General features: G+C 34.0%; 1 protein-coding gene across 1 annotated transcript; it reads left to right on the plus strand.

Moving 5' to 3' along the window:
* The first annotated feature begins 1,510 nt into the window (after positions 1-1,510).
* On the plus strand, positions 1,511-17,356 carry dy (transmembrane protein dusky). The gene is made up of 3 exons (XM_076456454.1): positions 1,511-1,620; positions 4,949-5,040; positions 12,647-17,356. The coding sequence occupies exons 2-3, from the start codon at positions 4,993-4,995 to the stop codon at positions 14,315-14,317; spliced, it is 1,719 nt and encodes a 572-aa protein (XP_076312569.1). The 5' UTR covers positions 1,511-1,620; positions 4,949-4,992; the 3' UTR covers positions 14,318-17,356.
* The last annotated feature ends 761 nt before the right edge of the window (positions 17,357-18,117 follow it).

The following is an 18,117-nucleotide window of genomic DNA, read 5'->3' on the forward strand; positions in this document are numbered from 1 at the left end:
ATGATACTAAGACTATATAACAGTACTGAAAATAACTACAGACGCGCAGATTCGAACACTGTACACGAGCTCGTCTTTTGCCATAAAAACAGGGAAGATTCTGATTCAAATCACACTCAGACAAAAAATAAAATAACTTTTGGCTATGTCTTAGAAACAACCAACTAACACTAGAATTAGTATCTTAAAATAAAAACCGTTGAATCAAACTAAAAAGTACACCTCAGTAGAAAGTGGATTTATATCACATGGATATGAATGCAGTTTTTATTAGGAGCTTTCCATCATCTGTAGCAGGCGCCATCAGGGTTAATAAAAACAAATATATAAGTAAGTGCATTTCAAATGTGAAAAAAGCAAAAACAAAACTGAATATATCTAAAACAATGCTACTGTGACGGTTAAAACAAAAACATATAGAAGTCGATAATATATGTTTAAATGCAAGAAAAATTAGGATAACTATTCAAGAAAATGCTCCTGCCTTCCATATTAACTTCTCCCAGTCATCTCTTTACTAAAAACGTCTAAACCTTTTGAAACTTAACGCTTTAGTTTTACATTTAAAAGTAATTAAGAAATGGATTTCTATTAACTTCTTGGTAATTACAAAAGAATTCACCGAATATTCTTATCAACATGTTTATGCAGTTGTGTAGAAAGGAGTTGCAAAGTGGAAGCGCTTGGCTAGGGCCCGGCATGGCCAAGCGTGTTAAGGTGTGCGACTCATAATCTGAGGGTCACGGGTTCGCATTCCTGTCGCGCCAAACATGCTCGCTCTTTCAGCCGTGGGGGCGTTATAATGTGACGGTCAATCCCACTATTCGTTGGTAAAAGAGTAGCCCAAGAGTTGGCAGTGGGTGGTGATGACTAGCTGCCTACCCTCTAGTCTTACACTGCTAAATTAGGGACGGCTAGCACAGATAGCTCTCAAGTAGCTTTGTGCGAAATTCAAAAACTAACAAGCGCTTGGCTAGATATGCATAATTTACAAAGAGAAATTGAAAATATAAGGATTGGCTTCTAACAGCTCCTGTGTAACCAAAGGCAGCTCAGTCTAGGAGGTGGGAAGCTGAGAGCATGCTCCCCAGAAAATTAATATATCTCAGAGTTGCTATATAAAACAAATATGTAAAAGTGCTGTTCCGACGCCTCAGTTATGTATGTAGTTTCAATATGACAAAAATGTGTTAGCGCTAAATTTAAAAATTCGCCAGCATACATTGTTATAAAAAAGAGACAAAAAATCCACGAAAGCGAACAAATTCCAATAAATAAATAAAATTATTTGGCTACTTAAAATGTCATGCGTGGGAAGAACTTCGAACCCACTTCTATAAACCAATCACGTAATGTTTGAGAAGGCCGTACGACAAGGCCAAGGCCAATGAGGGACAGAAGAGAAACGTCAGAGAAAAGCGATGAATGAGCGGTAAATTTCTAGCCGATGGCAGCACGTGCTTCCCAAACATCCTGCAGGCGCGAAAGTAACATTGTAGGTCACGCTTTTCCAGTGTCGGTATAAAATGTATGGTCCATACTGTAGTTTCCATTGTGACCGTGAACCTTAAGAAGTGCGTGTGTCAGGAAGGGTTTTTAAAGACGGGCTGCTTGCACAAGGTGAGACGTTTTACTTACAGTAAAGGTTTCGAACTGACGTTAGTTGAAGATATAATTCAATTTTTTCAATATATAGATATTTCTATTAGTGTTCCATTTGATTTAAAATCAAATCTAATTAGTTTTAATAGAGCAAAATTAATCATTTATAAATCATAACAAGTTAATTTAATTTGTGCCGTGTTTCAACGGCTAGGTCTCTATAGGTTATCTAATATACTTACCTGATGAACAAAGTTCATATTTTTAGTGGTAACTAACCCTAATTATTTAATATTCCTCAGTTGTTTAAATATAAACAGGTGATGTTTTTAGTGTGTTTGTAATGTTTTGTTTACCAGAGGCCGTAAATTCAGTTTAGTTGTATTTGCGATCTACGTTATCTATATATTAATTCACTGAAATTTTGAAGTTTTATTTCGTTTTATATTATGCCTCATGTTATGTTGGATATGATATAGGATCTGATAAATCCAGTGTCTTAGATGTTTATTGGTTACTTTTTATGACAAAACATATGTGTATCAAAATAGTTTCTCTTTTCATTTACAAAAAATTATAACTTTTATTTTTGTTTGTTTGTTTTTGTTTTTGAAATTCGCGCAAAGCTACTCGAGGGCTATCTGCGCTAGCCGTCCCCATTTTAGCAGTGTAAGACTAGAGGGAAGGCAGCTAGTCATCACCGCCCACCGCCAACTCTTGGGCTACTCTTTTACCAACGAATAGTGGGATTGACCGACACATTATAACGCCCCCACGGCTGAAAGAGCGAGCATGTTTAGTGCTGCCGGGATTCGAACCCGCGACTCTCGGATTACGAGTCGAACGCCTTAACCCACCTGGCCATGACGGGCCATAACTTTTATTAAAGTGAAAAGTAGGATGACCTCTTTGGTAGGGCTCCGATATCGATGTGGGAGAAAAACAGTACCAGCACTGACCTGAAAGGTTAAGGTTTTCACACCCGTAACAAGCAGGTGTTCAGAGCTAAACAGTTGGTATGTGGTGTCTACGTCGCTAAATTACGCCTATGGTGTGTACACGTTATGAGTTCACTTTTACGTGTGCATAATACTAAGATACATTTGTTATAATTCTTCGCTAGGCCTCGCTTGTTGTACGTGTCTCTAACGCTGCTTCTCCAATGTGTTTGGCTTCGTCTGTTATGTGTCAGTCGCTGGACTCTATCTGCACCTATCCTTTATGTTTCGTGAAAATATAGTCTAAAATAAATACTGCTGCTGGGTTTACTGTTGCTAAAGTAGTTTAGTCAAAAGTAATGGGAGTATTTTCTCTACTTAAGTTGAAAATTTTGAAAATCACCTTAAGTGGTCGAAAGAAATTTGAAATTGAAATGACTAATTTTCATCTTTTAGCAGGTATAACGAATGTTGAAAATTTTGATATATTATAACATACCTTCGTAGTTTTCCATAAACGTTAGTTATGTAAAGTAGTCCTATATGCTAAACTCGCAGATAAGTTACCGAAAAACAGATTGCCTTAGTGTTTGATGTCCACCGCTAGTACAGCGGTATGTCTCCGGATTTATAACGCTAAAATCAGGGTTCGATTCCCTCGGTTGAGCAGATACTATAAGAAAACACATAGTGTTTGATAATACTTTAATGATATTGTCGACTTACTTTGAAAAAACTTGAGGAACCCTTAAGTATAAAATATTCACGTTTATAATATATGCCCATTTCTTCCCGTTTTTAACAGGACAATATACAGTTTTTTGTTTTTTTTTGGTGTGTCCTGAAAAACTTGAGTCTTTTACTTGATTTGTTTAACTGTTCCGTTTTCTCATATACTTCTCATAAAACGTCTGTATTTTGTATTTCGAAGAATATTCAAAGTATTTGAACTCTAAAAACATTGCCAGGTTTAAGTTATTAATCCATACATTTGTTCCTTTTTTTCTATCGTCTTCTTTACTGATAATACATTTTACCCTGCATCAAAATGGTGAGCTGCTTTGGTTTCAAGTTCTTACAGTAAACAATGTACCCTCTTTTTTTACTCACATAAATAGTAACTTTAGTACTAATAGACTATACACTATCTTGAGCTCCCATTAAAAACACATGTAAATAAGAAGGAACCATCAACATTGTACAGATATTTATGGACGCTTAGCATTAAATAAAACGCGGGTACCGTAATTTAATACTACTTGGGTATCACAAAAGGTGGTGAGAAGTTTCCAGATGTTCGAATTCTTCATTCATTTAACCATTTTCTTTTATATAGAATAGATTCACTATATACTGCCAGAAAAAAAAGATTTGTTGATAAAATTTGTTCATCCTTAAACCAGTATTATTAACACTAAAACAGAAGTTCGATCAATCTCTAAATAGTTTCAGTGTTCTGCTACAATAGGGTACTATTAACTCTGAAAATGTTCTTAACATACCACCACGCTTTTAATGCTATCGTACTTGATTACTTTCGTTTAGCCAATAATAAGATATTTACAGAAATGTCGTTGTTTATTCTAGAAAATAAGTCTTCTGTCATTCTCTCTTTAATCAAATTTTATTTATATTTTTACTAGGCATATAATACACTGAAGTGCTTTACGACTTGTGGTATTAGATGTATGACTTCCTGTATATTTCGACTATTTTCTGATTGGGTTTTTATGCACAATACAGTCAGTTGTGCTTCCTTTTATTTAAATTTTTTCATTGTTGTCGATAAAACATCATTTCACGTTTTAAGTAGAAACATCTGCGCTCTTTATTCTTTGCTAGATTAGTTCGCTGTTTATAATTTGTAATATGTATAAAAATATTATATACATTAATCATAAGTAGTTCGCAGCATTTTCCAAAATAACCGTTAAGTTTACCTAGTGTAGAGATTTTTATTTTTTTGCTTGCATAATCTGCGTTTTCAACTTTTGTTTGGAGAATCTACTTTTACTCAAATATAAGTGATGTACACAACTGTAACATAAACATTATCTCGGTTGCATTGTGGCTGAGTCTGCCGGGTTGTGCCTTCTTTGTTATACTAGTGATGCCCGATTTTCATAAACGGAAGATCACAGATCAGTATTCTAAAGTATATTTCCTGTTTATCATTTTGTTATACCTATTTGCCCGGGGATTATCTTGCAGCCTGCAGATTTAGATCCTAATGATCTCTTCGTCGAAATAATAATCAGTATTCTTAGTAAGTTTTACTAAATAACATAAAAATGTAGGACTTAGCTATCGAAATAAGAAATATTTTAACACGTTGTTGTTTTAATGGAAAAGCTTCACAACATACTGAACACTGTTAATATTTTCTCATATTTTTGTCAATATGGAAGCATCCAGAAGAAGAAAGAGGGAAGAATAATTAGAGAGAACAGTCATGATGTTATGGTCCAAGACTCTTCTAATATTAGCGATATCGCTAAAGGTGAGTATCAAACTTTTGAACATAATATTTTGTGTTTGTCTGCTCTAATGTCCAAAAATAACACGAAACCTCGAGCATTTAGTGAATAATAATCGTCTTTAAGGTTGATAAATAGTGTGATCCGAGTTCACACAAACTGAAAACAATTGATTGCAATTCCATCAATCTTTTTAAAATAAAACCCCTCGCTAGTACAGCGGTATGTCTCCGGATTTACAACGCTAAAAGCAGGGGTTCGATTCCCCTGGGTGGGCTGAGCAGATAACCCGATGTTACTTTGCTATAAGAAAAACACAAACACACTTTTAAAATAAAATAAGTTCAGGTACTGTGTTGTTAACAATTTAGTTCTCCTATTTTTTGACGGAAAGTAATTAGAAATTTTCTTTTTATTGTTTAATTTCTTTTCTAAATGAAAAAAAAAAAGTGAATTATGTTATAAATCAGTTTTATATAATGCTTCGTATATTATATGTTATATTACCCTGTATATTACTGGGTAAAGCTGCACTGCTTAAATAAAGGATCATTGGTATTCGTAAGGTTAGACCTATGTAATCGCAAAACCACAGTTAAAAATTATGCCAATCAACCTCGTAAGCTTATTCTTATAAAAATCGGACACCTGGTAATCAGTCGTGGGATCTTACATAGAAAACAATAGGTGGTTGTTCAGTATGGACATTGTGTTTCTATATCTTTGCAACTCATGAGTTTCTATTTTAATTAATGTAAGCTATGCCACCACTAACAGAAATAGTAAACTGGAACTAATGTTTCATACTTAAAATCAGTCCTGATGTGGCCCATCGTTATTCTATACCAATCGTTTCGAAGATCTGTTTTCGGGATATTCTTAGTATTTGGCATCACATAACTGCTCTCCCAGATTGGACTTGGTTCCAGATTCTTTTCATACGAGTATAAATCTGTTAGCTGGTTGTATGATGAAGCGTGACCGATTTGTAATAAGAATATTGCTCTATTTCTTACTGGTCCACTGTGCCCTTTCTTGGCATCATTGCAAACAAGCTTTTTCATGTCTACCTACGAGCGCAATACATTATAATGGGCGTCTGCTATATAGGCCAGCTTTGTTTAATATGTATGCTGAGACGGCATTAAATTACGGCTGCGTACTATCAATTCAGTCTCTAAATCTGTGGCCTGTAGTTGTGGTTAGCTATTATCACCAGGTAACAGGCTAAATGATCGATTGTTTACATTCCATATTATATGACAAAACATCAAATGCTATTTTTCATAACATTGTGATTAACACAAGTTGATAACATTCATTTTGTCTTGTCATATCTTTAATATTACAAATTACAATTGTTCTTTAATATTGTCTTGAGCAGTATTAACATGAGAAGCACTTCTGCATTTCATCACCCAGTAGGAGACGACGATAAAAACTTTTATTTAAAACTGTCTTTGTCATATTTCTTGACGACGGTTAATTATATAGTCATAACAGCCTACTATGAAAGTTTCTTTATTGTCGCTTCCTATTGGACGGTGTCAGGTATTAATACTTGTGCTAATAGAACCATGCACATCAAAGAATGAACTATATCGGCATCTATCCATGTAACATATAAAATTTTTATCAAGTAGCAAGTAAACTTTCACTGGGGAACCAACTACCTTATATGGAGTTTAATTTTTCTATAGGCTTAACGTCTTTCTTGGGGCATGACATATTGGTTTGCATCCACGACGACGTTACGGGATCTAAATCTTGTATGACATCTGGGTGGGTTACATTTAATATTATTTTTACCCCTACTTTGGTGTTTTGTTGCTCTATTAAATGTTGAACATCACATAAATAAGGGAATTGTTTGTAAAGTCACTGTTATGATTATAATATCTATATCAGGGCCACGTTCATTTACGTTCAAAGTTCACCATTTGCACTGTTGTATACGTAGCTTCATTTATTGTGATTAAGTCTCGGATATTGCAAACAGTCCCATGTAATCTAGTGTTGTTTCATCCTATAGCATATGTTATGTGTACTTACATAAATAAACCTTTTCTAATAAACACACACACGCGCACATATATTACATAAATGCTTCATTTATGTTGTATATATATATTATGTATTAAAAAAGTTTTACTTATGTAAATACATATAATGTATATTACAGGGTGAGATAGCACTGAATTATATGTTTAGCAATGTCTTCACTGTCAGTCCGAGAGTTCGTGTTTTCAGCTGTCGGATGAAAAAATTCTAAAAAAAAAATCTTACGGTTTAGACAATTCGCTGAGGACTAGAAAAATAATAATTCTTTAAGGGATTATGCGGATGTAAGAAATTCTGTTTAGTTTAATAACTTTCCAAGTTAACACTATACTTACATCAGGAAATTCTTCTGATGGCAAGGAGATAATACGTTAAAGAAAAAAAAAGTTAAACATTGTTTAGTACTTTTCCTATTTGGTTTTCTTTTAGGCAAATATAATCCTCCAGGGACTAACACTTAGTACTTAACTGGTGTGAACAACCCTATTTGGACAAATTTCAATCTTTTTTTTTATTTAAATGAGAACACCATAAGGGAAACTGTAACCTTCTGAGGACCCAGATAGAATTGTAAACATATATACTTGACTTCCTCCAAAGAATAAAATTCTCTGAAGATTGGCAAATTAGTCCTTATTTCTTTTGAATAAATAAAATCCTCTGAAGATTGGAAAATTAGTCCTTAATTCTTTTGAATAAATAAAATATCTGAAGATTGGTAAAAAGTAATGATTGAAGGATTAGTCTAATGGAACTTTTTAAATTTAATTGTTTTCGAGTTGAGACAGTTTAAAATCTTCAAGAATTAACAAGCAAAAATCCAGCATAGATTTCAAACCACTTGTGAAAATTTTAATTTTAACTTACTTTTTCTATTAGACATCGTTTTTCGGGTCAGTGAAATCCACAGATGAGCAATAAAACAGCGACAAAGCCCGAGCAATTTGTGAAAATGTTTATTTTGCTTTAGTTTATTTCATTAACTGCTGTATTTCCACAATAGTGAGAATAGTTGTCTCAAAACTAGTTATTAACAATTTTCGAAAGTTCCAGTTTCGGTTATGAGAAATTTGGTGAAGCAAACTTGAGGATTGCAATAATTTAGTTATGTTGATAGTGAAATATGACTATTAGTTAAACTATATAATACTGCCAAAGTGTAGGAATGAAGAAAGAAGAGCTTTTATAAATATTAGTGTTCAAAAGACACACCAGTTGGAGAAATAACTAAATCATGTCCACATAGCTTGTTTGTTTGTTAAGTTAGCAGTGTAAGACTAGAGGGAAGGCAGTTAGTCAGCACCACCCACCGCCAACTCTTGGGCTACTCTTTAACCAACGAATAGTGGGATTGACCGTCACATTATAACGCCTCCACGGCTGAAAGGGCGGGCATTTTAGTGCGACCGGGATTCGAACCAGTGACCCTCGGATTAGGAGTCGAACGCCTTAACACGTTTGGCCATGCCGGGTCATATGTCCACATAGAACTTTTTATGTGCAACCAAATGGATCCACAAAGGACTAGAATCGTGCTCGTTAAGAAAAGGACGAAACAGAAAAGAGATTAAACTACGTTCATATAGAATATTATACAGGTGACTGAACCCTTAAACGATTAATTTTGCTAGTCTTCATATGATTTATTTTAGTCATCCAAAATAGAAAGTCTTACGAATCGTCACAATGAAAAAAAAATAGAAAAAAACAACAAAAGAACAATAGGCAAGCAGAGACCAAAATAAAGCAGATTGTAATTCATTTTGAGATAACTTAATCTGGATTGGTTTGTTTAATTGTTAAAGCGCGTGGACTGATGAGCTGTGAATCTCTTAAAATCTTAATATTGGTTGCGTAGGGAATCCAGAAAATGCTTGTTTGAAAAATCGTAAATTATCTAAAATATCTGTAACTTTGCACGCAGATATAGTTGAATAATGTACTATTAAATCGTTTAGTTAGAAGTGTTCCTATGTGTGTTCAAATATGTAAGAAAACTTTAATGTTTTCTTTTTATTATTTTAACAGATAACTTAGACATCTTGTTTTAGTAGACTCAAAACAATAGACGCAAACATTTTTCCATCCATCTGCTTTACTAACGGAATTATTAACACTTTCATTCCATCTACGTGCATTATATAATTTGGTTGTTAATTGTTAAATACAAAATTGCACAATGGGCTATACGCGTTCTTCCCAATACAGGTATCAAAACTCGATTTTTAGCCTATTTAGCCTTCAGACTAGTTGCTGAATTACAGAGTGATAAGCACGTTATCAGTTAGATCTAGAAGCTTCTTTCATTTATTATTATGATTTTCTCTTTCTCGTGTGTTTTATATTCCATGCTTTGTTGCTTGGTTTTAGAGCTAAGTCCACTGAGGGGAATCTAATTTTAACGTCTTAAGTCCAGAATCTTACAGCTGACCAACCCAAGAACTTATTCCATATTTAAATTAGTGTGTTTTACTTTTGATGTTATGCTTTGTTAACAATATATATATACATACTCATAATCTACAGTATTTCTGATGTCAATTTACTCTATCGATTTCTTTAAAAAATACGCTGGTAATGTGTTGAATATTCTATTTAATGAATTTCTGTTGTATGATAAAGCATGAAAGAAAAGAACCTAGTTAAAAAATGAATTTCACTAACTAATCAAAGTTTAATTGATTATTAATAAATAAAAATGTCTCTTTCAGATTTATTTTTTGCTGGAGATGACGAACTATCTACGCTTCAATATCTAAACAAATACTTTTTAGACTTATTTTTGTATTTCGTTTAATTCATTTTCTCATTCGCTTCACTTGAATATTATTTTGATAAGATTACTATTTTTACGTGTTTTTTATTTGTTTCGAGGTTTCGATGAATGTACCCTTTCACTACAACCTACTGCAGATTAATATACATTCTGACAGAATAGATATTTAACACCTAACGTTAACTTTAGGTTTGTTACATGCATTGATTGCATTCAAAAATACATTTTTTTTTCGTGAGCAAAATACGTTTTTAATTTATATAAACTAACTAATATTTTAAGGAACCTCGTTCAGCTCGAATTTTATTGAGACCTAAAAAACTGAGTTATATTTTTTTACAGCTGTATCAAAAAATAATATATTAAGCCTTATATGTTACACAAAAAATAAAACTATAAAACTAGCGATCAGTTGAATTTGTTCTTAGCTTTATAATGAAAAATACTTTGTTATTCAGAGAATTTTCAGTTATTGGTGATTTTTAATGACCTTTGAGAAACGTTAAATACTTAATATATATATATTTATTTGCGCGTGTTCCCTTAAATGGCAACATTCGTCTCTTCTAAAAGTGTGTTTTATTTAATTGAAATTCCTAATTAATACCTTAAGACTCAGGTTTTTCCACATCCGGGTTACCCTGTAATAAACTTCACTTCCCGATTTGAATGGAAAGTGTGTAACAATGCTGCCATAGGGGATTTCCTCTGGCTCGTAAAATCTTGACAGGCTTAGCAGTACTAAAAGAAAAGTATATATTTCAAAGGTGAATCTTTCCGTCAGCTTCCATTCTTTTTTATTTCCTCTCCCATCTTTTTCCGTGGTCTCTTTTAGTAAATAGGTAACGGATCGAAAGATATAACACTGCACGCGCCTTGATGGGTAGCGAATCGATTGCCTTTGGCAACGACTATCACTACCAGCGTCATCCCGTTACTTAAGAAACCTGAATAGGGAGGAACTAAATTTTTTCGCTAGGAAGGATTACGCATGCTCAGAACCGGATGGGAAGCCGAGAATCGGAGCGATTGCTGTGTTGTTTGTTTTTTGTTTGCGCAAAAACTAAAACTGCCTTCGGCAGAACCAGACTCCAATCTTTATGTGCCACTATTCGTGATGAACTTGACGAAATGATGGCGGAAAATAACGAATGCAGTGTTCCTTTGGCGGTTAACCCTGACCTGAAAAATTCTATTTGGTCAATACAGGACATTGCTCTTTAATGTGAGTGACGAATGACGAATTGCGGTTGTGAATTGTCATTATTTAACGAAACAATTGTCTCTTGAAGTGTCTTTTTGTTTAACTAAAAATCAACTACCAGCTCCTTCAAATCCAAATTGAATCGCAGTTAAAGAATTACCCACATTAAAAATCCAATAAAATATAATCTTGCCACTGTTTAATACAATAACTACAGAACTGGTCCAAATCGGTAAAAGAAGTTAATTATGTAATTAGTGTTCAGGCTCGGCGTAGCCAGGTGGTTAATGCACTCGATTCGTAATTTGAGGGTCGCAGTTTCCAATCCCCGTCACACCAAACATGCTCGACATTTCAGCTGTGGGGACGTCATAATGTGACGGCTAATCCCACTATTCGTTGGTAAAAGAGTAGCCCAAGAGTTGGAGGTAGGTGGTAATGACTAGTTGCTTACACTGCTAAATTAGGGACGGCTAGCGCAGATAGCCCTCCTATAGCTTTGAGCGAAATTCAAAACAAACCAATTAGTGTTAACCCAACACTGAAAAAAATAAAACATGGCTTGTTTTCTAATGCAAAATACTTTTACACATACAATTAAATGTCTTCACATTTTGCTGGGCCCGGCATGGCCAATCGCGTAAGGCGTGCGACTCGTAATCCGAGGGTCGCGGGTTCGCGCCCGCGTCGCGCTAAACATGCTCGCCCTCCCAGCCGTGGGGGTGTATAATGTTACGGTCAATCCCACTATTCGTTGGTAAAAGAGTAGCCCAAGAGTTGGCGGTGGGTGGTGATGACTAGCTGCCTTCCCTCTAGTCTTACACTGCTAAATTAGGGACGGCTAGCACAGATAGCCCTCGAGTAGCTTTGTGCGAAATTCCAAAACAAACAAACAAACACATTTTGCTACCAGAACAATGATATGCATTAGTTTGACATGTTAAACTATTCTGATGTTTATTCATATAATTGTGATATCGTACTAAATATTAGGAAGTTTTATTTCAGACTTCCAACCATGGTACACGGGTGTGTCTTATATCTGCTTAGTTATGCAGTTGTAACTATAATTTTTTCTGTGTTCAATTGTTGTAATACACAATGTCAATCAGTATAAAAATCACGTATGTGAAGAATGGAAAGTCGAATACAAAACTTTATTAAACATGCAGGTGTTAAAAAAATAATAATTATGTTTCTAAATGAACCGAGTTTTGATCTTTAAATAATTTCCATCATTACTCAAGTATCGCGATTGTAATGCAGATAAAAACGTTTTTTTTTTATTGAGAAAATTATGTAGGTTCTTTTTTATATATTTTTACATATCAAGAAAGGTTGGTATCCAGTGTAACACTGTTTATATACATTCAAAATGTTCACATCTCCCTAGGCCTAAAGTAAAAAATAAACATCTCATATTTTGAAAGTATTTATTTTTGATATTCCCTCATTGTTATTATTCCATAATTAAACAGTAATTATTTATTTTTCATCAAGTATAACTTCGTTTTAAAATGATCAGAGCTTATTTTTTGTTTAGCTGTAACAGTTTATTTCGTAATTACAAATGTTGTGATGATTCCAGGTGACTACTATAGCAGAAGAAGCAGAAGAAAAGATTGAAAAAGGAAATCCAGACCAAATCTTAGAAAAAATGTCCAGTGAAATAGATACAGTAGAGAACCAGGAAGAGAAGGCCTATCCATCCCGAAAGCAATACCAGACTCCCCCACGTCCACCTCCTCACTCAGGATTTGGCCCATTATTAACTCACCATGAGAGCCCATCAATCCCTGTTCCTTTACCACTACCCAGTCTTCAAGGCTCTCTTATCTTTCCTGCTCTGCCCCAGAAAGTGCAAAAAGGAAGACCGGGAGGGTATGCTGTGGATCATCTTTCTCCGAAGGATCAGTTGGGTGGCTATGGATCTCCTCAGCCAATTTACACGTCTAGACTCGGTTCCAAGAATAACAACTTTCCGGGTTTCCCGAACCTCCCTGGATCTGACACTTGGCCGTTACCTCAGCCTGAGATGCCTGTGATCATTCACTTGGATGTTAAGTGCGAGAAAAACTTGATGAAAGTCGCAGTTGAGTTTGATAAAGCCTTCCACGGTATTATTTTTAGTAAAGGTCATTATAACTACGGTAACTGTGTCCATTTACCCGCAGGATCGGGTCGAAAGAGTGTCTATTTCGACATTTCTATTAACAGTTGTGGCACTACGGGAAACACAGAGAATGGTCTTTATGGCTATGGTGGAAACAGTGGTAGTGGCACGTTTTTCGAGAACACTATCATAGTCCAGTATGATCCCCAGGTACAGGAGGTGTGGGATCAAGCCCGGAAACTACGTTGCACCTGGCACGATCAGTATGAAAAAGCTGTTACCTTCCGACCTTTCCCAGTGGACATGTTAGATGTCGTGCGAGCTGATTTTGCTGGAGACAACGTAGGGTGTTGGATGCAGATCCAGGTAGGTAAAGGGCCTTGGGCTAGCGAAGCAGCTGGAATCGTCAAGATTGGTCAAACCATGACTATGGTGTTAGCTATAAAGGATGATGAAAATAGATTCGATATGCTGGTTAGAAACTGTATTGCCCACGATGGAAAGCGAGCTCCTATTGAGCTTGTTGATGGTAGAGGCTGTATCGTTAGATCTAAGCTTATGAGCAGGTTCACCAAAATTAAGAATTTTGGTTCCAGTGCATCTGTGTTATCCTACGCGCATTTCCAGGCCTTTAAATTTCCAGACTCTATGGAGGTACACTTTCAGTGTACCATCCAGATCTGTAGATATCAGTGTCCTGAGCAATGTGTTTATCCAGTTGATCACACTGCTGCTGCTCGAGAAGGTATCCAAGGTCCTCATCCTGGCTACGTTCCCGCTGGCAGACCTCGAGAGGAACGTGACGTCAGTTTTAGTGACAACAGTAAAGGAACCCCTAGTTCTTCTTTGGAAGAAATGACCGAGATCGGATTGAACAGAGTTATTCGAGTAGTGTCGGTTGGAGATTTAGCTTTCTCACTCAAAACTAATGATTCAACACCCGTTCGTGATACCTATGATATAGAAGACAGTGGTGTTATATGTATGTCAACACCAGGCTTTGTTGCTTCATTAGTAGTATTGTTAGCTATCCTGGTAGTGTCCTCCCTCTTTTCAGCATTTCTTTGCCTTAAGCAACGATCACCAGATGGTGCTGCATCTACATTATCTTATGATTTGCCAGTTTTAAAGAAAAACAAATATTAAAACTATTGCTGTTGCTTGAAAAAAAAATCAAAAAATTTCTGTGTTTAAGCTCAAGTCACCCTTTTCTTCATTATTTCTTTGTCTTTATTTATACCTTTATAATTTAAGTTATTCATTCGCTCAAATTTATGGTTACAAAAGACATGTATGATAATACTGAAATAGAAGGTTTCAATATTGATAAGCTAAGTTTAGATTTCATAAGAAAGTCTTATAAACAGCATATTCTCTTATTAAATAACTCATTAGGGTAGTTATAACTCTCAGTCGATCTTTAGCTCATTTATTGTCTGTTTTAGAAACTTTTACGAACTTTTAAAGAGTAGGAGGTTGAAAAAAGAAGTGTCAAAAGTGTGTGAAATTATTTTTGGTGTTTTAATTGTAACAGCGAAACTGAAGAAATTGGGGTACTTTTCGTTTCTTTGTAAAATTAACATATTAAGATTTTAGATTTTAAAAGTACATAACGGAATATTTATTCGTAATATTAATGACATGTACAAAATAATTCGAATGTATTGTCCTTTTTTCACTCGGTTAACATATATATATTCTCATTTCAAGCATAAACAGTTAAAGTAAATTTTCGACAGGATACTTTAACGAACAATAATAGGTAATCGATTAATCTTAAATCATTCTGCTGATAAGTTATTTGATTCTCACGAAAACTTTAGTTTCTCTTATTGAGATCGAGATATTTCATCCAACTCTGTTATACACAATTAAAGATAGATACTTTGTCACGAGTATCTAAAATATTTCAAGACTAAGATAATAAGCGTATCTCCTTTTATTAATATATAACATCCGAATTTTTTAAACCTCTGTTTTAAACATGTTATAAGCAGTTCTTTCATGAATGGTATAACATGTCGAACGTCCCTGCTTTTTTAGGCATGTAAGGTTAAGGCAGAAGCTTTAATTGAAATGAATATATCACTTTTAGTTGACGTCATTACAGTAACATTTCATTTTGAAATGTGTTTTCAAAAAGGTAATGCTAATCAGCTGTGTTTTTAAAGGCTAAAATAAGTAAAATATGAAATCATGTAGCCACAACTTGAAGGAAAATTATGTTATTTTACTAATTTCTAGACTATACGAATATATATCAGCTGTTGTAAACTACGCGTTAAGCCTCACACTTTATTTATGCATAAAGACATAAAACAATTCTTTTGGAAAAAGGAAAATCTAGCTGCATCTATGTGTGCCACAAAATAACTATACATTGAAATTATAGATAACGTTACTGAATAGATAGCAGCAGATATTATAAATGTTTCAAGGACTGAATTTTGGCAGATGTTTTACACAGTTAAACAGTTCCAATGTTTGTTAAACTTACGACGAGAAATTTAGCGTGACGGATTCTTTAGGTTCGTCAGGATAATGATAAGAAGACATTTATTACTTCCAAGAGATTCACTGCAGAACTGAGGACTGTTAATGAAATACCCAGTGAAAATTAAATCTATTAGAAATAATTATGTTTCTAAAGAAACTGACTTTTAATTTTCTTTTAATAATTTCGATCATCAACGAGGACGTGATATTAAATGCATTTTGTAATATGTAATATGTATATGTAGCAGCGATCAGTTCTCAACGAATCTGATTTTACTCAGGTTTACGTTTATTATACAGTACAAAGTATTCTACTATATTCTGGTCCTAGGTTCAAGAGTCGTGTTACGTTGCCACAAAAGTTCGCTCAGCTTTATGGGGCCGTGGATAAGCTAAAAATGACAGGCAGATCTCACTATTCATAAAGACAAGAGAGAGTAGCCCAAAAGTTGACTGTGGGTACTGTTGACTGATTGTCTTCCCTCTAGTCTATCAGTTCAAAATTATGGACGTTCATGCAGAGATATTTTTTTTTAGCTTTTGCAAACATTTCGAAACAAAATAAAATATCAGTTTTTTTTTAAGATCTTATTACAAAAGCTTAATAAATATAAATATTACTGAGTATTTCGGGCTCAACCAGGATAAAATTTCGTTCTACTATACATGAATTTACTTTTACATTTTGGTGGAAAGTATGCAAAGAATGGTGCTTTATGTCATGACATTTAATCCTGTTACTTTTCGTGATTTGTTTAAAAATTGAATTTAATTGAAAGATTTTGGCAGGTTTTACTCTCACAAAAGTTAATTTTTATTTAACAATCATTTAAACATTTTGGAGGTGGGACATACTATTTATTTTATAATTCCCGGTAATGCATCGAAAATTAAACCTTTTCTGTATTCGTTCGGTTATTGGAACAATAACAACCGTTTTCTGGTGACATACAATTAGTACTTGACTTTCTGCAACACAATAAATTATGAGATGACCATTAAAACGTATATATAAGAAAACCGAATTTAAAAAATGTGAAAGTTCAACTTCTTTTTACTTAAAAATCGGAAACGTGTTTACCAAAGCAAAGTTCAAGTGCTAAAACTAATACTTTGTATGTTTGCTTAAACACATCTTTGTAAGATCTAATAATTTGGAAGAGGTCAATCACGTAAAAATTGAGCACTTCGAGTTGTCACCTCGCAGTGAAAATTGCAAGTGTCTATTGGGTATGGTTTGATGGGTTTTATAGGTTTTCGCAAATGAATTAACTCGTCGCAGTTGTTCTGAGACATTTTAATACCTAGCTTTACGAATCCGGTTTACAGACTGGCCATTTTATCCATGGGCGATTGATATACTTTAGAAACAAATTATAATGAGTTTAGAGTTAACGTGTATTTAGTTATCGTTGTTGTTGTTCACAGTAAATTAGTTTCAGATTTTGCAGTTTCAGAACTAAGTTATTTAAATAAGGGTTTATGTGCAAATGTACGAAACTTCGCACAGTCACAGAAATCTATTCTTATTCTTTATTTTTAGGAAAATTGTATATAGCTTTAAAGATAGGGACGAATACAACTTTCTTTGAGATTGAAATTTAATGTAAATATTGTTTTTCTTTTATATCTTTGTGTGTACGAGATGGCCAAATAACTTTCTTACACATGTATTTAAGGATGACTAACGCTAAGTTTTATTTTTATGTTTTATATTTCTACCTGTGTATTGTGTTGGTTGTTTATTGCTTTGTTATTAAAATATTTAAACACATTCTTTTGTACGTCATTTATTATACGTTGCGTAATTCACTTGTAGAATTCTTAATAGAAGTTTAAATTTTTCAGACAGTTATTATTGATTACAACTTATATTTATTACAAGTATCTTGTTTTTTAATTTATTTTCATTAGTAACTAGTTTTACCCCTTAAATCTTAATTTCTATTTTTATATTTTGCAAAACCTTTAGTTAAATCGAAATGTTAATATTTAAGAGCATTTGGGAATGAAACATCACAGAAGTATATCAAGTGACATACAGAATTTAGGCAAAACGATAGAATTTTTCCATACTGAGCAGTAACACATCAAATGTAAGCAGAGGTATAGTAATGCTAACACACTAAGTTGTATTAGAGTTAAATAGGATTAATATTAGTATCAAATTTAGGCAAAACAAGAGTAAAGTTAGTCTACTAAATAGTTTTTAAAACTCTCCACTTCTTGTTATAGCTTTTCTTATATAATTCCCGTCAAATCACAGTGATAGCTCTTGCTCCACCAAATAAATCATCTCAAAATAGATTGTTCTGAAAACATCTCCTGGAACGTGGAATATGGATGGAGCTATCATCTAGAGTAAGAGTTAGTCTATCTTTGTGGTTTCAATGGATTCAGTTACCTTTATTTAAAAGTTCTGGTATTTTGAGTATGGATGATGTTTTCGC

Source organism: Tachypleus tridentatus, chromosome 9, assembly GCF_004210375.1.
Source record: "Tachypleus tridentatus isolate NWPU-2018 chromosome 9, ASM421037v1, whole genome shotgun sequence".
Taxonomy (NCBI): domain Eukaryota; kingdom Metazoa; phylum Arthropoda; class Merostomata; order Xiphosura; family Limulidae; genus Tachypleus; species Tachypleus tridentatus.

What these genes read in the sequence shown, in the direction of transcription:
- dy (XM_076456454.1), top strand. Translation starts at nt 4,993, where the DNA reads ATGATGTTATGGTCCAAGACTCTTCTAATATTAGCGATATCGCTAAAG. An exon ending in TATTAGCGATATCGCTAAAG is followed by an intron (nt 5,041 to 12,646) that starts GTGAGTATCAAA and finishes TGATGATTCCAG; the next exon opens with GTGACTACTATAGCAGAAGA.